Here is a 21943-nt window from a genome sequence, read left to right on the forward strand (position 1 = left end):
CATGGCTATTCTTTAGTGTGAAAGTCATCAAATATTTAGGACACAAGTGCCAAAGAATGGTATTGAAATGTCGAGAATAGAAAATTGATTTAAATGGTTAAATTGAATTGATAAAAGGGCCAACAATGTCTTTAATATTGTTTGTTTTTATTGAACTGACGTAAATTTTGTTTATAAATTCTTATCAAAATGGGGGTTCCTCGGCGCTCAATTGTAAATTTCAAATAAACATTTATAAAATTTACAATCTGATACTATACTATGTATAATATTTAGTTGATAGCAGCTGAAATTTTCATATAAAAGGGGCTGCATATTCATAGTATAAGTTTTAATTGTACAAAGAACTCATGAATGATGTTCGAGATAGGATTCGGTATAGTTGAGTATTTAAGTATTCCTTTATATTTGAAGGCAATATTTGGTAAAATTTTGTTTACTGTTATTGCTTTTATTTTTATGCCGGACTAGTAAATGCAACTAAAGTCTCAGTCTGTTCAACTTTAATTTAGCATTTCACCCAAAGGGTGCACGATAAAAAACTTTGTAATATTTGGCTGATTTCTAATCGATTTCAAAAATTTAGGTAAATATTTTACGTTGAAAATCACCTTTACAGGTGTGTCGCAGAAATCTCTAGAGATTTTGAGGCAGATTGTAATTGAAATCTACCAAATGAAATGTCGGTGTCACAGAAATCACGTCGATTTCATTTTTCTTTACCTCTTTGGGCTTTGATTGTTATCGAGATCTGTGACACACCTGGTAATAAGAAATGAAATAAGATTCCCATTAGGTTTTTAAGAATTTTTAAAAATTCCCTAAATTTAATAAAGAAATAGCAAAATAGCTAGAAGGTTTTTACTTTTTGTCTGATACAGATCCTAAAATTCCTAAATTGGAGGCTTAAAGTGAATACATACCACAGGGCGGACTGACTGACAGGAAGGCGGCCATGGCTAAATCCCGTTCTAAGCAAGAATATATATACAATTTGTGCCCACAATAAATAGAATTGCTGTTATATTTAGTATATTATTTATTTATTTAGTAAGTTGTTATAGATAAGAATATGTGCGAAATTGGTTTTGACAAACACATATTTTTATCTGGTTAGATTTCGACCTATTTGAAATTTAAATCAAACCTTGCAATTTAGCCGACTCGAGGTCAATCTTCCAAAAGAAATTTTTTAAAAGATAGCACAAAAAGGTGAGCAGGTTGTCTGTATAGATATTTCAAGAACCACCAAGTTCTATCATCTGCAGACCTTTCTAAAGAACTCCAGAGTTGCAATAGCCATACCATGTCTTCAACGCTAAAACTAGTTGGAAGATGATAAGAAGATTGACCTCGAGCCGGCTAAAGTGCAAGGTTTGATTCATATTAATTTATATGAAATATTCTAGCTTCGAATCGTCGTTTACACACGCCTCGTTCGTAGTTTTACTAGACTCCCCGTTTTCGAATCTGCCTTGCCACATCGTCTTGTCTGCTCTCCTTGCCAACTTGTCGATCAGCTGCTTCCGAATAGATCTGACCTTATAAACCTACCATACCATCTCCACATATGTATATGTCTATACTAAATGGGGCCGAAAAGGTCGGAGGAGGGTTGCAGAGGGCCCTTCAAGGGTATAAAATAATAAAATTTAAAAAAGCTATCACTTAGTTTCATTCAAGTCCAAATGTTAAGTGGAATATATATGTACATGTACATATATAATTAAAATATAAAAAAACAGAAAACACATACATAGGTAGTAGCCGACACTCCAAACTTCATAAAATTTAATAATTTCATTAATTTTCAGGTTAGCATTCTGATCGTATTTAGTAGGTCTAAAATATTTAGGTAATTTTTTTTTTCTAATCTTAAAAATTTCGTATAATGGGTTGCTGTCGACTGCAATTTTGTTTTTGCGGATTCGAACTTAAAGTTGGAATCTGGACTCTTGCCATACTAGAAATTCTTCTAGGCTCTTGCTATTTAATTGTCGAGTCCAGTGGTGAGTAGATTATTTTTGGAATGGCCTTTGGTCAAATCTTCATGAAATTTTGTTTCTTAAAGGATATTTGAGTAATGTCGATTGGATAAAAAAGTGGTTGCAAATATTGATCTATATTCTCGCTACATTGTCAGTGATTGGTGGTTTCGTATTAATAATTGGAATTGCAAGAGTAAGATAACCAATGCTCGTTATTGAATAATTTTTTTAAACCATTTCCCTGTTGATTTTCCATAAATACAGAAAAATCGTGTGTTACTTATAGCGGGTACAGTTCTAGGATGGCCAGTAGCTATTTTAAATGTTTTCGCCTTAAGTATGTATTATGGTTTATTATACCTATGTGTTAATGATTTATAACCAAAATGGAATTTACTTCAAATTTCGACCGATTTCAGTATACACTTTGGAAGGATTTTCATTTTGGTTATAGGCTACCGTCATGTCTGTTTTATATCCTTTTGTAATACATATATATTTTTTTGTATCTTAGTCTGGCAGATTTATTTTTCAATTGTCCTTTGTTCATTATTGGATCAAATTGGATAATATATGAATTATTCAATCCTGAACTGCTAAATAATTTGGGTCAGCGGATCAACAGGAAGAACATTTATAAATGCCCTTTAAACTGTTTTGTAGCATGCAATTATTAGTATTGAGTAAAGAAGCCTTGTCACAAGATTAAATCTAAATAATGTAAATAATTTTTTTGACAAGCGAATTATTCTTTGGCAGAAGAAACGATAGAGATATGTTACTCATATTATTGATTCCTTCCTTCAGAATACAGTACGCGGTTCACCGTTTTTATACCATACACCCATAGGGTGAAATGGTATATTAAAGTCGCCAAAATGTATGTAACAGGCAGAAGGAAGCATCTCCGACCCCGAAAAGTATATATGTTCATCATGATCAACAACCGAGTCGATCTAGCCATGTCCGTCTGTCCGTCCGTCCGTCCGTATGAACACGCAGATCTCGGAGACTACTTATAGTCTTAAGCTAGAGCCACCAAATTTGGTATGCAGACTCGTGTGGTATGTAAATATATAGAGTTAATTGGAATTTTGGCCACGCCCCCAGAATTTACATAAAACTGTTTTTCTTAAAAAGTTTCACAGATACTGCAAGGGTATAAAATAATAAAATTTAAAAAAGCTATCACTTAGTTTCATTCAAGCCCAAATGTTAAGTGGAATATATATGTACATGTATGTATATATATAATTAAAATATAAAAAAACAGAAAACACTTACATAGGTAGTAGCCGACACTCCAAACTTCATAAAATTTAATAATTTCATTAATTTTCAGGTTAGCATTCTGATCGTATTTAGTAGGTCTAAAATATTTAGGTAATTTTTTTTTTCTAATCTTAAAAATTTCGTATAATGGGTTGCTGTCGACTGCAATTTTGTTTTTGCGGATTCGAACTTAAAGTTGGAATCTGGACTCTTGCCATACTAGAAATTCTTCTAGGCTCCTGCTATTTAATTGTCTTGGCCAGTGGTGAGTAGATTATTTTTGGAATGTCCTTTGGTCAAATCTTCATGAAATTTCGTTGCTTAAAGGAGCTTTGAAAGATGAAGTTTGGTTAAAAAAGTGGTTGCAAATATTGAGCTATATTATCGCTACATTGTCAGTGATTGGTGGTTTCGTATTAATAATTGGAATTGCAAGAGTAAGATAACCAATGCTCGCTATTGAATAATTTTTTTAAACCATTTCCCTGTTGATTTTCCATAAATACAGAAAAATCGTGTGTTACTTATAGCGGGTACAGTTCTAGGATGGCCAGTAGCTATTTTAAATATTTTCACCTTAAGTATGTATGTATTATGGTTTATATGATTTATAACCAAAATGGAATTTACTTCAAATTTCGACCGATTTCAGTATACACTTTGGAAGGATTTTCATTTTGGTTATAGGCTACCGTCATGTCTGTTTTATATCCTTTTGTAATACATATATATTTTTTTGTATCTTTTAGTCTGGCAGATTTATTTTTCAATTGTCCTTTGTTCATTCTTGGATCAAATTGGATAATATATGAATTATTCAATCCTGAACTGCTAAATAATTTGGGTCAGCGGATCAACAGGAAGAACATTTATAAATGCCCTTTAAACTGTTTTGTAGCATTCAATTATTAGTATTGAGTAAAGAAGCCTTGTCACAAGATTAAATCTAAATAATGTAAATAATTTTTTTGACAAGCGAATTATTCTTTGGCAGAAGAAACGATAGATATATGTTACTCATATTATTGATTCCTTCCTTCAGAATACAGTACGCGGTTCACCGTTTTTATACCATACACCCATAGGGTGAAATGGTATATTAAAGTCGCCAAAATGTATGTAACAGGCAGAAGGAAGCATCTCCGACCCCGAAAAGTATATATGTTCTTGATCATGATCAACAACCGAGTCGATCTAGCCATGTCCGTCTGTCCATCCGTCCGTCCGTCCGTCCGTCCGTGTGAACACGCAGATCTCGGAGACTATAAGAGCTAGAGCCACCAAATTTGGTATGCAGACTCGTGTGGTATGTAAATATATAGAGTTAATTGGAATTTTGGCCACGCCCCCAGAATTTACATAAAACTGTTTTTCTTAAAAAGTTTCACAGATACTGCAAGGGTATAAAATAATAAAATTTAAAAAAGCTATCACTTAGTTTCATTCAAGCCCAAATGTTAAGTGGAATATATATGTACATGTATGTATATATATAATTAAAATATAAAAAAACAGAAAACACTTACATAGGTAGTAGCCGACACTCCAAACTTCATAAAATTTAATAATTTCATTAATTTTCAGGTTAGCATTCTGATCGTATTTAGTAGGTCTAAAATATTTAGGTAATTTTTTTTTTCTAATCTTAAAAATTTCGTATAATGGGTTGCTGTCGACTGCAATTTTGTTTTTGCGGATTCGAACTTAAAGTTGGAATCTGGACTCTTGCCATACTAGAAATTCTTCTAGGCTCTTGCTATGTGATTGTCGAGGCCAGTGGTGAGTAGATTATTTTTGGAATGGCCTTTGGTCAAATCTTCATGAAATTTTGTTTCTTAAAGGATCTTTAAATAATGTCGATTGGATAAAAAGGTGGTTGCATATGTTGATCTATATTATCGCTACATTGTCAGTGATTGGTGGTTTCGTATTAATAATTGGAATTGCAAGAGTAAGATAACCAATGCTCGCTATTGAATAATTTATTTAAACCATTTCCCTGTTGATTTTCAATAAATACAGAAAAATCATGTGCTACTTATAGCGGGTACACTTCTAGGATATCCAGTAGCTATTTTTAATGTTATCGCCTTAAGTATGTATTATTGTTTATTATACCTATGTGTTGATGATTTATAACCAAAATGGAATCAACTTCAAAGGAGGAATAAAAAACTTCTTAGAAATTGATGAGGAAAAAACGGAAGATTCCGACCGATTTCAGTATACACTTTGGAAGTATTTTCATTTTGGTTATAGGCTACCGTCATGTCTGTTTTATATCCTTTTGTAATACATTTATATTTTTTTGTATCTTTTAGTCTGGCAGATTTATTTTTCAATTGTCCTTTGTTCATTCTTGGAACAAATTGGATAATATATGAATCATTCAATCCTGAACTGCTAAATAATTTGGGTCAACGGATCAACAGGAAGAACTTTTAGAAATGCCCTTTAAACCGTTTCGTAGCATGCAATTATTAGTATTGAGTAAAGAAGACTTGTCAAGATTAAATCTAAATAATGTAAATAATTTTTTTGACAAGCGAGTTATTCTTTGGCAGAAGAAACGATAGATATATGTTACTCATATTATTGATTCCTTCCATTTAAGTAAACCTGCAGAACACAGTAGGCGGTTCACCGTTTTTGAACATGAGTTCTTCGGGCTTTAAGGTTTCATGTGTTTTCAGTGGCAAATACTGCTTGAATTTGGAATGATAGCTACCAAACACACACACACATCTGTGTTATTAAAAAATCATCTCGATATATTTTAGTAAATTTCAGAAAAGCCCATTCTGTGATGTTATGAGTCTTATCTGCTTACCTAGATGCAAGATGCGATTGTTTCATTTTTAGGACTAAATTTTCTTAACTGTCACAGGTTTGACATCTTAAAAAAAAAAAGAATCCCTCTAACCATTTAGAGCTTATTTGCACCCTTTTTTAAGGATTTAATAAAGTTCTTCCTTTAAGTCACACGGATATAGTGCTTTAGTTAATAGCAATAGATTGTTCAGGTCTTTCAATACTTGTTTTAATGATGAATAATAAAAATTAATCTAATCTCTAATACAATATGGCACATATATGTTTTCAGTTGGAAGAACATTGAAAACAGAAAGCAGAAATTGGTGATGAGTTCGGGAACCTAAACTTTGTTAAATTTTTATAATATTTTTTCGTTATATTTTGCATCATTTGGCGTGTGTTTTTCTGTAAGAAATGTTTCCTACGAGTAACCACTTAAGCCGCTAAATTTAGTTTACTGATTTTCCTGATTCGATTTCCTCTCGCATGCCAGTGGCCAAAGAGGTCGAAGAACTGAGGAAGACTTTGCAGACAAGGAAATTGTTTGTGCAAGATTTAATATAAAAAATCATAAAAATCACAACTTCAAAAATTGTGCTTAAAGTTACCATTTGCCGGCTTAATGTTTGTTTTTATTTTAACACTTCTATTTCTATTCTATTATATAGCTACATACATTTAAAAGACTTAATTTTTGTGATGTCAGCAATACAGTAAAAATAGTCATTGCAATATTAAAGTAGCCAATGAAAATAGTTTCCCATTGCAATCTCAGTGAAATTTTTTGCAATCCATCTTAATGTTTAGTGCAGTCGTTTAGCAAGTTGATGTATGTGTAAAGAGAAACATACTCTCTCATTCTTTCTTTCTCTTTCCTTTTAGTTTGAGAAACAATTTGCTTGGTGCCTTCATCCTCACCATTCATCTTGAAATTGTTTAAAGTTTATTTGCCTCCACTCACCGATTTCTTTCATATATGTTTTATATGACCTGCTGCTGCTGCTGCTGCTGCCATGGATTATTATTATTACTATGACCATGCCATGGGGGATCTGTTCTAGGCAGGGCTTGGCAGTATGTGTAGCCATGCAGTTGCCTGAACTTCATCATTTTTCTTAATAAAGGAAATACCCCAAGAAAATACCAAAAATATTTCTTCAACGCCCGCCACAGAAGCGAAAAGTTGCCCGTTTTGCCAGTTTGCTATTTCCTTTGCAAAAAGTCTATGGAGGAGGCGAAAAAAAAGCGGAAAACTTTTGCTACCATATTTTTATTTTCCCCTAATCCTCCTCACCCCTGGGTTACTCTTGCAATTCTAGGGTAAACTATATATTGTGTCGAGTTGTCAGGGCCAAGAAAATATATCCGGACAACAGCAGCAAGTAAAACGAATATTGCAAGTTGCGGCCTAGTTGTTGCCTGGTTACACACACACACACACACACACTCATACATACACCATAAATAGCTGCTTAGCTGCATTTATAACTCAATTAGCCAGAATGCAGAAGACTGGGGGCCAACATGGCGTATACGCAACAGTTACAACTAAAATTATGCAGGGCCTTCTTAATTAATGTGCGGGTAACTCCAAGGCACCAACGGCTTGTGGCAGTTCCAGTGCCTATATAAGGTAGTTGTAGTTGTTGTTGTTGCTGTTGTAGGTTGTTGGTTAGATTTGCATATCATTTCTGCCTCACTTTCTCGCTCTTTCTCTCTCTATCTCTCTCTCTATCTCTCACTCTCTCTCTGTCTGTCTCTAATGAATATGATGCTGCTGCTGCTGCTGTTACTTGGGCTTGTCCTTGTCTGATTTTGTCTCTGTGGCTTGACTGCAATTAGCGTCGACTTACACTTGACTTACCATCGGTTGAGGTGTGAAAAGTTTGGCATCCTCTTACCGACATCAGCAATCTCTCACTCACAGTCGTTGAATATTGGTAAAAGGCATTGCAAGTCTAGTAAGAGTTTTATTGTGCTGATTGCATGGCTTTAATATTGACAAAATGTTTATAAAATCTTTAAGAAAAGCGTAAAATTTAATTGACTTCTTCTGGTTTTAGTGGGGGGAATCGGAAATCACAACTTCTTTTAGTCAGCACTAAATCAATTGCATGATTTGGCCAAAGAAAAAAAACTAAACCAAAAGGCAGGAAAAAAGCTTGAGTGAATTGCTAACAGCACTTACATGGCCCAGCGAACAACATGAAGGAGCAACGACAACGAGTCCAAGGACTTCTATGGCATGTGGATAAAATGACAACATCCGCTAAGTTTTCTTTTGGCAAATGTTTCCGCTAAAGGAAAAATATTTCATATAAAAGAGGATGATATAAATGTATATATTTTCAGTGTGTAGCAAAGGAAAACTGATTAGTTATTTTTTGAATGTATATTTGATTTTGTCTGTGGCATACAAATTTAAAATTTTGATAAACTAACATTTATAACAGAAATTTTGCTTCACTAACGTTTAAGGATTTAATCCGATGCAAAGGCATCTTTTAAGCTAGCATCCTTGGCATAAGAATGCACAATACCCTGCCATATGAGTATGGCAAAAAATATATACAGAGCATAAATGCCCATCGAGAATATGCCAATCGAACGACGTGCATAGAAATTCAAAGTCGAGGTCCACAAAAGTGTGGCGAATAGGCCAAGATTGAGAAATATATAGGCATTTAAACCATATTCCCCGGTTTGATCCTCTTGGGTGGGTACTTGACCATTTAGTATTTTAACATACAACACAGCACCAGTGGCCATCAAAACAGCTAAGGAAAAGTTATTAGGAAAAGTTACTTTGTGGAGTAGAAATTATTTAATACTCACTGAAAAAGGGACCGCCAATGGCAGCTGCATATGCCATCTTTTCATAGCCTTGTGTGGCCATGGCCGAATTGGCTACCAAATCGCCTAAAGCCCCGGTTACCGAATTAACCGTAACGCCCATAAAGTCATTATCAATACCCAATATATTACCAATCACTTCCAATAGCAAATCAATTTCTGATGCACAAACGAATATTAGAAACATGGAACCAGTTAAATTCATTATGGTATATAACTAAAAAAAGGGCATATGAGTAAGATAATTAATTGCAGGATATTTTAAGATTTACAAACTCACCCAATGATAGCCTGGCGGCACATCGGTTCGGGCATGACATAGTACGAATAAAGCAGCTGGTATGGTGACTACAAATGTATAGACTCCATACATATATTCATCTTTTATGGCCGTATACCAAAGTTGTTTCTTATCCGCACGCAATAGCAAAGCTATGGCCAAATGATTTGGATTAGATATCAAACGTTTGAAGACTTAACTTACCCTTGAATACCACAACAGTTAGGAATGGATTAATAAATATATGACATACATTCAATAATTTACTCCAACCATTTTTATCCAATTCAAAGTCGACTAGGGGTATATAGAGGGCACAAAGTAAGACAACCGGAACCTTGGCCAACAAATAGGCACGTATGAACATACTGGACTCGCCCCATTCCACACAATCGATGGGGGTTAACGATTGGAAGAATTCGCGAAACAAATGCCGATTCTTGTTGTGAGTTAAATTGTAAAAAACATTCCGTTTCGCATTTATATCGACACTTTGACGATTTGTTTTAACTTTTGTGGTAAAGGCGAATTTATTGTGATTACTGCTAACTGAGTTCGAACGAACGGATAAAAGATTAACGCCCGATGTCCGCTCTAGAATCTCAACTTTTTCATCCTCGGCCAATTCATCGTATTTATTTTCCAGATACTCAAGTCTGTGTCTCACCTCTGGTGTCTGTCTTTGATCGCGAAGACTTTCTATCTCTTTCAGCATGTCTAAGTGTTTGGTTTAACAAATGATTTAAGGTGATCGTTGAGCTTACCATCTACTTACGTTTCATAGAAATACGCATTAGATAGACATCAAGAATATTTACCACCAAATAGAATATATAAACCATCACCATAACTAACAAGTAGAAGAAAGATCAAGTCAAGTTTTCAAGTCCAACTCATTTGAAACTTACTATAGCATTCACTTATCGTCACTTGATCATCGCTATACAAGACATATTCGAGCAAGGATACACCCAATATAAAGAATAATACATCTCTTATTGTACCATGAGCATTCATCTTAAAGGGACTTATATAGCAGACCAAACCACCCGTAAACATTGAGACAAATAATGCAGTCGACAAGCTATTTGCAAATACCGGATTATCGCCATCGAAATTTGATAAATTGGCAAATAAATCGGGTGAAGTATTGCCAAAGGCCAAGAGCGTTACACCAGCTAAATGCTCATTCATATGCATCATTCGCGAGACTACCTTGAGAGCTGGACCATAGCTATTTGTAAAGGGGAAAACAAAAGTTGTAACAAAAATCCATGCTTTAATTGATTTTTCATTTTTACTGCTTACTACATATCGACAACATGACCCAGACACAATAGCAATAGGAAACAAAGCAGCACAAAGAGTGTGATGAAAACCAATTCTTGAAATTGATTCACACATTTGAAATCACATGCCAAAATTCTCATATAGGGCACAAAATGTGTTCCGGCTATGCAATCTGTGGCATTCTGTACAAAATCACATCTTTCCCTGTACGGAAATTGTGTGACCACATAACAACTGACTTTATCCCAAAAACTATTGAATTCTTCATCCATGTCATTGGGTTCCAGTTCCGTGTTCTCCATCGTTGGCTTGGCTATATTCTCTAACTATTTCCGTGATCTTTTGAACTGGGTATCGGTGGATCAGGGGCGTGGGAAGTAAAAATTCGTAAAAAAAAATAAGGCGAAATTGTTTATCAATCAAATATTGTCACATAATTTTTGTATGATATGTATAAATTTTTAGATTATAACAAATGAGTGAATTTTTAAATCAATGAAAACGTGATAGATTATAGTTCCAGGATTCCCTATTGGAAAAACTTTTTAAAAAACTACAATAAAAACGAAATAGAAGATATGTTAGTCCTTCTAAATATTCTAATTATTTTACTTAAATATTAGTAGGTTTTTATTTCGGTTACGACTAGATGACTTTATTCTTAGGTGTAATAACTCATATCAAAACATATCAAAATAGATAACTAGCCAACATGGAAATTTCCATATTGAAATTTCCACATTAGTTAGTTTTGATAAAATATATTTTATAATTCTCTTTGTATTCAAGGTCGACTTTTCAAACTATTTTGGATTATACCAACTATCAACACAAGCGTGAAATACTTGCTTTAAATTGAGGCCAGGGTCAGTTTAGTATTTAGATTTTTCCATGAATATTACGAATATTACGAAAAAGTCTTTTATTCGAAAGCTGCCAATATTCATAACAATATTAATGTTAATTAATATATATTTGTTTATTTCTTCTATGACATTAAACATATCGTATGACAGTTAGCCATTGCCAGATGATTTTAAACATTTTTCACTTAGCCCAGAAATGGGCGTGGAAACATTTTTATCTAACCTAAATAAAAAAGTTATTAGAAATAACAAGAGTCAAAATTTTATCTCCTACCTATAATAAACATCGTTACATGTCATCCATCGAGCTGCGATCGGTGCACCAGATGCGAACCAGGCAAATGCAAGAATTACTAGCAACTAATGGCAAAATAATATTATACTCTAGTTAGTATTAAATGACTTAGATAGAGACACTTACCTTTTGGTACATTAAGGCCAACATTTTAAACTGTATTGTTCTCTGTCCGATTGACAACTATTTGCTTTATATTCAATACAAAGCTTTAATATTTGACACAAGCACGAATAATTGTGTTATGGATTAAAGCGAGTCAAATTTAAGTCAAGGTAGATTGTACTCCAACCAAAAGGTTTACATTATAACATTACAACATAAAAACATTAGTTTTTCCATTAAATAATACACACTTCTCGGACACGATTTATATATTTGTTTATTTCTTCTATGACATTAAACATATCACCATTTTAATGGTATGGCAGTTAGCCTCCCAATGATTTGTGAGCTTTTCCACTTATAAAATTATGGGGAATGCGGACTTTATTGTCATACGACCTAAATAAAAATATTGTTAGAAAAATCAATAGTTAATATTGTATCTCCTACCTCAAAAAAAGATCTTCTACGTTTCGAAGATAGGAGTCCAGGGGATCCTCTTCAAGTGATACATCTGCGATCGGTGCACCAGATGCGAACCAGGCAAATGCAAGAATTACTAGCAACTAATCACAAAATATTATACTCTAGTTAGTATTAAATGACTTAGATAGAGACACTTACCTTTTGGTACATTAAGGCCAACATTTTAAACTGTATTGTTCTCTGTCCGATTGACACCTTTTTGCTTTATATTCAAAACAGATCTTTAATATTTGACACAAGCACGAATAATTGTGTTATGGATTAAAGCGAGTCAAATTTAAGTCAAGGTAGATTGTACTCCAACCAAAAGATATTACATTCCTTGAGGGGTACACTTTTTTGATCGTCCCAATCTTAAGCAAATTGGGCACAGTCATTTATATATTATATAATATTTTAAACTAACAATTACTCTTGGGGATTTTAAGGTTTCTATGAAAGCTATATACGGTCCGATTTGGCTGAATCTTAGATGTATTTAAGCTCACGTGCAGACAGACATGGATCAAGGCTGATTATTCTTTATCAGCCTATATACTTTATATGGTCGGAGATGCTTTCTTCAATGCTTTGCACACTTCCGACCAAAATTAATATATACATCTTTTTTGCAATGGTAAAAAAAAGTAACATTATAACATTACAACATAAAAACATTAGTTTTTCCATTAAATAATACACACTTTTCGGACACGATTTATATAATTTTTTATTTCTTCTATGACATTAAACATATCACCATTTTTGTGGTATGGCAGTTAGCCATTGGCACATGATTTTAAACATTTTTGGTTAATCAGAGGCTTGGGAACATTATTATCATTTGACCTAAATAGAAAAGATGTTAGAAAAATCAAGAGTTCAAATTTTATCTCCTACCTCAATAAAAGATCTTCGTTTCGAAGATTGGAGTCGTTAGGGTCTGCGATCGGTGCACCAGATGCGAACCAGGCAAATGCAAGAATTACTAGCAACTAATCACAAAACAATATTAAACTCTAGTTAGTATTGAATGACTTATATAGAGACACTTACCTTTTGGTACATAAAGGCCAACATTTTAAACTGTCTTGTTCTCTGTCCGATTGACAACTATTTGCTTTATATTCAATACAAAGCTTTAATATTTGACACAAGCAAGAATAATTGTGTAATGGTTAAATTAAAGCTACGGTAAATTTGATCATAAGTCCATATCAACTATTGAACCAAATATTGCGGGATGGGTAATAAGTGTATGTAAGAAGTTTTTCTAATTTTTCCATGCGAAATTGGTTGGAATTTTAATTACCCCAAGTTTGCTGTATAGAGTTAGATAAGAAGATGAGATATTTTATAACTCACTTTGTAGTCAAATAACTGTTCAAAATATTTGTCTATATCTTAAATTCTAGGACTTTTTTGGATTATATGTCGTGTCAATATTAATATTAGACCGAAGCCAATTTAATTAAACTTAACTATTAACCCATGCGTAAGAAATCTGCTTTAAATTAGAGTCAAGGTCAGTATAGTATGTAGATTTATTTCTATGGCTATAAGGACCATAAGAATGAGGCCCTTCAAGTCGAAAAAGTTTTTTTTTTTTAAATTTAAAGTTGGTGTTCAAATTCACAAAGGTTTTTCCTTTATTAAGTCACATTTTTATATAACCCGATTTGTATATATACATTTATATCTTCTACATTTCAGGTGGAAAGACAGTTAGCCGGTGCTTGTCTTTAACAAAGCTTCACTGAGCTCTCTGCTATCGGAATAAATTGACCTATTTAAAAATATGTTATTAGTGGATTCAAATGTCAAGCTTTTGAGAATTTTTCCTGAAACATACCCAGGAGAATTTTTCCTTGGCACCCAGGCAAATGCAAGGACAAGTAGCAACTAAACTCAAGAGAAATTTTTGCTTTAGTTAGTATTAAGTGATTTAGAGACGGAGACTTACTTTGTAGAACGTTAAAACCAACATTTTAAACTATCTTTTTCACTGTCCGACTCAACTATTTGCTTTATATTCACAGCCTGTAAGTGTTTAGTATTAGACAAAAGCGAGTATAATTGTGTTAAGGATCTAAGCGAGGCGTGAAATATTTATCGTTGTAAATTAAAGTTACGGTAGACTTTTTTTAACTAAAAGAAATCACATTCCATTTACGAAAGGTAAAAAATAAGTTCATATTAGCTATTAAACTAGAACTAGGTGGGGCAAAACGAGTATCATACCGCAACATATTTTAAAACCAGAGGTCCGGGGCTAACTTCGACCGCTTCAAAGTTTGTATTTATACCCTTGCAACTTTTTTGGTAACTCTTTTCTTACCTATAGCCATCAAAGTGGAAAAACGTTCTATCTAAAAAGGCGAAAGAACGACCTACAATCTTAGCATAGCAAATAACGAAGATATTGATCAAAGTCAGTGTTTTCCACCCATCGTTCCTATGGGAGCTATATGATATAGTCACCCGATCTTGATCAAATTTGGTACAGTCACTAACAGATATATTAAACTAACAAATATTTAATTTGAAAGCAATCGCGTCAAAAGTAACGAAGTTATTGAGGAAAGTCACTGTTTTCGAAAAATCGTTCCTATGGGAGCTATATGATATAGTCACCCGATCTTGATTTGGCATAGTCGTTTATATGTATAAATAACTTAACAATATTAAATTTCATGATAATAGCTCAGAAAATAACGAAGTTATTAAGAAAAGTCACTGTTCGTGACATTGCAGTTTGTATGGGAGCTATATGATATAGTGGTCGGATCCGGCTGACTCCGAGATATACCTCTGCAGTATATACAAGCCTACATGCAAAATTTAAACTCTGTAGCTCTTACGGTCTAGGAGGGGTTTGCGTTGATCCAGACGGACGGACGGACGGACGGACGGACATGGCGATTTGAACTCGTCTCGTCGTGCTGATCAAGAATATATATACATTATATGGTCGGAGATGCTTCTTTCTATGCGTTGCACACTTTTGACCAAAATTAATATACCCTTTTTGCAAGGGTATAAAAAAGATATGTATGTCGTGATCCAAAAAATGCTCTTTTCGAATTCAATAATTGCTATCATAACATTTTGAACTAAAATTTTGAATTTTCTATAAAATTTGGCCATTATCCATAATTGCTAAGATAGAGCGGAATTTTATTTACCATACTACAAAACTCTACACCTTTACAATTTATAAGAAACGGAGATAAATTTGCTATATAGAATTAAAGCTTGAACAAGATGAGAGTTTAATTTTTGTTTTACCAATTTCTCATAAAAGAATACATTAAGAGTAAGCTAGATACACATATGTACTATATATACGATATATATTCAAGCTTTAAGTTTACATAGCAAATTTATCCCCGTTTCCTATATCTAGTAAAGGGAATATAATCTCAAAAATAAATATATAGATATAGATACAAACATAATTCTGATTTATTCTATGTAATGAAATTTCCATATAGAACTTGAATTTTAGTGGAATTTGAGCAGGTTAAACTTGCTTAGTAACATTTAATGCATTTTCTATCGATTTGGGAATTTCTTGATTTTTTTTTTTTTTGTCAATTTAATTTCATGCCTTTTGGTAATAAGCAAACAGCTCGAGACCAATTTGACTTTGGCATGCCTGGTCCACAGCAGGACGCCGACAACTTTTGATGTTGTTGGCCCCAAAACAATTATGAGCCTAAATCAACAAATATTTTCTTGTGGTTGGGCAAATATTTAAGGTTCTTAAAAATGATATCAGAAAATATTTGGTAGCCAGACCAAGACCAAGTCCTTTTGGGACAATAAGAAAGACAAACAAGAAAAGGAGAAATTGACAAATTTTTACTTCTTTTTTTTTGTTTAAAACACACTTGCTTTTAAATATAAATTTATTTAAGAGTCTGTCTCTCTCTCTCTGTCAATGACAGACTAAGTCGTTTTTTCTACGCCAATTGAAACTTTTCAGCAATTGTAAGAATTTATGTGCTAATTTTCATTGCTGGCTCTGAAACAAACAACAAAAAGGGCAACAAAAAAAAAAAAAAAGCGAACATTGTGGCAAACGGAGGTGAACCAGAAGCAAGCCAAAGTCATTTACTCTTGCCATGAATGTTCCACCTTCTCCACAGTAATCCTCCGTCTCCTACTCCTCCTCCCCCACCTGCTGCTGGTGCTGGTTCTGCATCTACAAAATTCTACGTTGTCGTCGTTTAAGCACAATTGACTGGCGCTGCAATGGAAATTTATGGCTGAGCAGGTGAAAGTTCTAGTCTTCTTTTGCCATTTTCCAATTTCCACCAACGATGGCATAGATTTATAGGGGGAGGAAAGACTTTTCGATGAGACGGCTTAAGCCGCTGATTGCTAAATGAATTACTCAAATTTCAACATCATCATGATCATCATCGCAATCATTGTCGTTTAAATTTGCCTTGTTAATTGGCAGCATTTGGGCACAAAAACCACAACCAACAATCAACAATCACAATTTTGCCAACAGACTAAATTTGCAGGGGGAAAAAAAAAAACAAAAAGTCAAAGACTTGAACTCCATTCAGTTTCAATTTAGTTTATATTTACCCAGAACCAAAAGAAAGAAGGCAAGAGAAAAACAACTTAATTAGAACTTGACTTTTTTCTCCACTTTTGTTCATTTTTAATTGGTAAGTTGATATAATCTAATTAATCTCCAAGGGTGAACAAGAAATGTTTCAATCTAAAAGAAATGGCAATAATTATCATTATTTTTATATAATTATTTGTATAAATAAAAAAGTTATAGTGTATAAGGAGTATGTAGCTCTTTTTCTATAACTTGACTTCTTAAGTAAGTAAGAAACATCCCCAAGACATATAAGAAAATATGTTTTAATGAAAATTAGATGAAGAGAGATCGACAAGCTTAAGAGTTCATATTCTATATTTAAGTTTCTTAAGTACATATAATTTTAATAAAAAACTGATTTCCAAATAAACTTTAAACTTGAATAAAACTTAAAAAGGATCTAAAATTGAAAAATCTCACTCCCAAAAAGCCCTATGTTATCAGGTTTCATAATATTTTGAATATTTTTTTACATATGTAACAAAAGTTTTTATGTTGTGTTATTTGAAATTGAACCTTTTTTGCATATTTTATTATTATCTTATTGAATTGCTTTATTCTTAAGCAAATCTTTTGTATAAATCGAAAGTAAAGTGTCTTTTATATATATATAAAAATTATAAATTATATGTATATAAAAATTATAAACTTCTTGACACTATTGACAAAAGATAATATATAGAATATACAATTTTTTTAATTTCAATGTACCTATTTATATTTTTTCTTTATTTAATTTTTAGTGTCCCAAATCATTTTTAATATTGAATTGAGCCTTGTAAGTTGCATGAGAACCATGAAGTGATTTTGGGCTCATTCAATCGTTTTGGCCCAGTTTAAAATTGGCACTTTAAATTTTGCTGTTCCTGTTAAATTTACACTAGGTGAAGCATAAATGCAGATATCAGTAGCTAACTGACTCACTGACTGGTTGACTGATTGCTCATACGCCCCGTTGACTGCCCCTACAAACGAATGCAAAGAGTTGTCTGCGTTGGATTTCAATAACCAGAGCAGCACATTTTTTCTCCCTTTCCCCAGCTCTCTCTCTCTCTAACTGCTGGCATTTTGCTCTTGTTTGGTCTCTCTTTCTCTCTCTCTATGTTTCACTGTCTCGCTGACTCTTCGCCAGTCGAAGTCTAAATATTGGCTACAAATCAAAATTTGTTTGAGCTTCATCCAGTCACATAAATCAACATGGACCGGACATGAATCCTTAAAAAGGCAAAAGCAACAATATCAGCACAAGCAAAAAAAAAAAAGAAAGAAACAACAAAAAATTGTAAACAAAATATATCATCCACTCTGCCACATTTGACAATTTGCAAAAGTTATTGTCTAAAATGTGCATTAAATTTGCAGGACTCTTCCGTGTGTGTGTGTGTGTGTGTATGTGTGTGTGTCAGACTCCTGTCTCTCCGTGTGCCATAATTAAGAATTCAATTTAAACTTTTGCAACTTTTGCCAGGGTTACGCGGCATCAGGTGGTGGCTCTAACGTTGTGGCTTTTTGTTGGGGCTTTTTCGGGGTTCTCTTCTGTGGCCGTGTAAAGTCAAAAAGCCGCAACATCATTATGCTACACACACACACACACGACTAACTCATCTGCATGCTGCAACTGAAACTGGCAACTGGCAGCAGCAACAACGAGAGAACGTGGCACAAAAAAGTTGTCCTTAAACCATTTGAGCCACACGCACACATGGCGTATGAGCAATATAAACAGATGCTAAACAGTTTCGACTGCATATTTAATTAGCTTCAAATTGGCAAAACGAAAGAGAGGTAATATCTGGGCAATAGAATCCCTTTATAACCGAAACTTTTCACTTCCAACGACTTAACCTAAGCCATAACCACTTCAAAATTGATTCAAACAAATGTGACATTGTTAACATTCAAGTCTCATTCTAATTTTAGTTGTGTCCTCATAAAGGTCTAAATTTGGCTATATGAACTAATTATGTAAGTGATATTTGCAGCTTGGAATCAGAATTTCGTTGCACTGTTCAATGTGACTGAAAAATTATAATAAAATACCCAAAATAAAAAAAAAACATATTAATTTAAAATAGATATTTAATTATTGTCAATAATTGAAAACAGATTTATTCTGCATAATTGATGTTGAAAAATTATATTTTATTAAAAGAAAACAAAAAAAATTAATCGATAACTTCAGTAAAAAAATAATTATATTTAAAGCTTTCAATACAAAATCTAAATAATTGCAATTATTTGAATTCTTACTCATTGTAAAATGCTATTTATATTCAAAATTGTATTGTCCTCAATTTGAATGAATATGCATGAATATTAAACACTGTTTTCCATTCGGATTTCAAACAATTTTATCGGGATCGGATTTCAGGACTGTTTTCTCTTTCGTTTTTAAGTCCGTGATGAGATAAGTCATTGCCAATTCTCTCAATGCAACGTTTAGATTCAATCTCCCAAATAAATTTCAATTATTCTTCAGTATTTTAAGCTCATATTAGCCATAAGTGAATTAATTTGTTGTTCTTAATATATATTAATATATATCTTAAATAAAAGAATTTTATGTAGCAAGTAGAACCAGAAAACTAAGTTGAAAAAATAATCGAAAACAAATTTCACCCCTTTTCATTTCCAAACGTTTTAAATTGTAATGCTTATGCCATATTTTTATTATGAAGCTACAAATCAATTTAAAGTAAAATTTCAATGTTTAAAATCGTATTCATTAGGGTTAGAATGAAGCAAATTTAATTGTTTAGCCCTACAAACATTAACTTATCTAACCATTAAAGGAAATTTCAGTAGTTCAAGTGACTCTGACAATGCAGATACAAATCCCTTTTAATCAGTTAACCTAAACTTACTCAATGTCATGAATTAATACCCATACCATAAACTTTATTTACATCACGTTTTTAATCGCCAGTTTTGTAAAAATAATGTACAAGTAATTATTAACTAATATACAAAGTTTATGTGCCTTAGTTTTCTTACTCTCTAACCGGTCACCAGAATAACAAAAACCTAACCAAATTCTACGAATTGTCTATGGTGTTGGCAAGACAAATCCTCGTTGCTGTGCTTGGCCATTGATCCAATCTCGCAAATAGGCCACATTGGTATAGGCGGCTGGAAAATCCTTATTATTGCATTCAATGCCCCAAGATACAAGACCTGCTAGTTGATAGCGATCCTTTTGGCCCGACATGGTGCAGAAAAGTGGTGAACCACCATCTCCTTGGCATGTGTCCTTGCCCTCAACACCGCCGGCACAGATGAAACTTGGACTCAAGCGGAAACGAAGACCTAAAATGGTGCGTCTGAGTTTTTTCTGGCATTGGCTATGTTCCACCACCGGCAAATCGATGCGTTTTAATAAATGCTCCTCTGGGGCCATCTTCAAAGTTGCTGTTGTTAAATTCATAGGTGAACTGGGCGTTCCCCAACCAGTAGCAATACATTGAGCCTTTAGTAGATCGTCTTGCAATTGCACCGTCTCAACGGGTGGCAGGCATATGGGTTGAATGTGTGGCGAAATTTCGAAGGGCTTCTCAAGGACCAAGAGTGCCATATCGTTATGGAAATTTGCTTTATTGTATTTCTCATGCGTTAGTTTGTTGGCAATACGACGCGTCTGATAGGGATGAAGTTCACGCTGACTATTCAGATCCCAATCACCGGCACGGGCCAGAATCGAATCGGCATCATATTTGGCCACATTATGAGCAGTTGTTAGTACAAGTTGAGAATGTATTAAAGTGCCACCGCATATGTATTTGCCGTCTATATCCATAAGGGCAATCATCCAGGGATATTGAGCGAATAACGATTCATTGTCATTAAAGCCAACAAGATCATAGTATAATCCTTTGGGATTACTATAACCACAACCTTGATAAGTGAAATTCGTTGTGACTGGTTGCAATCTAGTGGACTTTTTCTCCACCTAATAGAAAAGTTGATTAATTATGGTTATTTGCCATCGTCTAGCCAAACTCACCCGTTCATTTACTGGGCAACATATCTCAAAGTATTTACAACCAAAATTGCTTGCACTATCAATTTTAGGCCTTATAATATATCTGCCATCATCATTAACCTCTCCAGTTCTACACAAATGTCGAGGGACACATAATCTTTGCCCTCCACAACTTTTATAGTCATCATTATCGTCTCCATCTTCAGCAGCAGGATCACCGCTCTTGAAGTTGATTGCTTCTGTGGTGCTAGTTGATGTTGAGGCTGTTGTATCCCAAGGATTACCAATTGTTTCTTGTTCCTGATTAAAATAATAATTGTCCAATTGCTCTTTGTCACAACAGACTAAACCATTGCCACAATAGCGATAAAAGGAGCGTGGCGTTAATAGACCTCGACCCGAATCATCACTCTTGGTGCAAATTTCTTCAATGACACAGGATTCAGTGGCTTTGCAACCGTTGCGTTGGGTTAAACCGACCTTCGCATGGCAGCTGATCAAGATGAATAATGCCCAAAGATACGAGGAATACATGTCAATCTAAGAAAAAGAGAGACAAACAGAGATAGGCATGAAAAAAACACTGAGAGAGACAGACAGTAATGTTTCGGGGTAATTCCCATTAAAAATTTAAATTTATATATTATTTATAATTGATTTAAATAAATGATTTATGTTTTTATTACTCTGTAACTCACATGAGATTACTAAGCGTATACTCAATATTTAATTAATACAATCAATTTGAATAATTTAATCAATAGATCAACTTTTCTTGCTACTATATAATTTCTACTCACTTGTAATCCCATGGAATAAGCGTTGAATTGAAATCTCAATGCAACAGCAGCTCGTTTGTAACTGAATTCATTTAGCTTCCACACTCGGAATTTATAAGCGAACGCAAAAAATTAATTCACATGGATTTTCAAGTCTTAAACATACATATATATTTTAGTATTACTCTTAAATAACTCTCATTCTCTTTTTTTCCTGATAGATGATGATGATGATTAACAAGATAATCTCAGATCTGTCTCTCTCTCTCTCTCTCTGTGTCTTTGTCTCTGATCTCTTCAATATATTTCAAGCCGGTTCTATAAATGCTC

The 21943-nt window shown here is 33.6% G+C and overlaps 4 protein-coding genes across 8 annotated transcripts; 2 read left to right on the top strand and 2 right to left on the bottom strand.

The window, feature by feature from the left end:
* The first annotated feature begins 1770 nt into the window (after positions 1-1770).
* LOC111518367 lies at positions 1771-4211 on the top strand. Of its 4 annotated transcripts, none has more exons than XR_006954004.1 (7): positions 1772-2009; positions 2072-2181; positions 2253-2325; positions 3331-3525; positions 3588-3697; positions 3769-3845; positions 4010-4211. XR_006954004.1 is itself a non-coding variant. In XM_023174864.2 (4 exons), the coding sequence occupies exons 1-4, from the start codon at positions 1892-1894 to the stop codon at positions 2440-2442; spliced, it is 336 nt and encodes a 111-aa protein (XP_023030632.1). In that variant the 5' UTR covers positions 1771-1891; the 3' UTR covers positions 2443-2501. The 4 variants fall into 4 exon arrangements, 2 of the variants coding, with proteins under 2 accessions (XP_023030632.1, XP_023030631.1); XR_002723955.2 differs by having other exon boundaries at positions 3769-3841; XM_023174864.2 differs by lacking the exons at positions 3331-3525; positions 3588-3697; positions 3769-3845; positions 4010-4211 and adding an exon at positions 2408-2501 and having other exon boundaries at positions 1771-2009.
* Positions 4212-4780: 569 nt separating this feature from the next.
* Positions 4781-5793, top strand: LOC111518374. Of its 2 annotated transcripts, none has more exons than XM_047010273.1 (4): positions 4781-5039; positions 5102-5211; positions 5283-5355; positions 5423-5575. In XM_047010273.1, exons 1-4 carry the CDS (start codon positions 4922-4924, stop codon positions 5551-5553), a joined length of 432 nt encoding a protein of 143 aa, XP_046866229.1. In that variant the 5' UTR covers positions 4781-4921; the 3' UTR covers positions 5554-5575. The 2 variants fall into 2 exon arrangements, with proteins under 2 accessions (XP_046866229.1, XP_023030665.1); XM_023174897.2 differs by lacking the exon at positions 5423-5575 and adding an exon at positions 5582-5793 and having other exon boundaries at positions 4787-5039.
* A 2695-nt stretch (positions 5794-8488) lies between these two features.
* Positions 8489-10976, bottom strand: LOC6640558 (mitochondrial sodium/calcium exchanger protein). Its single transcript, XM_002063050.4, has 7 exons — positions 10516-10976; positions 10116-10441; positions 9983-10057; positions 9412-9924; positions 9208-9359; positions 8910-9144; positions 8489-8851 (listed from the first exon to the last, which is right to left on the bottom strand). Exons 1-7 carry the CDS (start codon positions 10797-10799, stop codon positions 8556-8558), a joined length of 1881 nt encoding a protein of 626 aa, XP_002063086.1. The 5' UTR covers positions 10800-10976; the 3' UTR covers positions 8489-8555.
* Positions 10977-19732: 8756 nt separating this feature from the next.
* On the bottom strand, positions 19733-21679 carry LOC6640557 (phenoloxidase-activating factor 2). The gene is made up of 3 exons (XM_002063049.4): positions 21635-21679; positions 20856-21374; positions 19733-20801 (listed from the first exon to the last, which is right to left on the bottom strand). Exons 1-3 carry the CDS (start codon positions 21644-21646, stop codon positions 19902-19904), a joined length of 1431 nt encoding a protein of 476 aa, XP_002063085.2. The 5' UTR covers positions 21647-21679; the 3' UTR covers positions 19733-19901.
* Positions 21680-21943: the final 264 nt, after the last annotated feature.

Source organism: Drosophila willistoni, assembly GCF_018902025.1.
Source record: "Drosophila willistoni isolate 14030-0811.24 chromosome 2L unlocalized genomic scaffold, UCI_dwil_1.1 Seg196, whole genome shotgun sequence".
In the NCBI taxonomy this organism is placed as follows: Eukaryota; Metazoa; Arthropoda; class Insecta; order Diptera; family Drosophilidae; genus Drosophila; species Drosophila willistoni.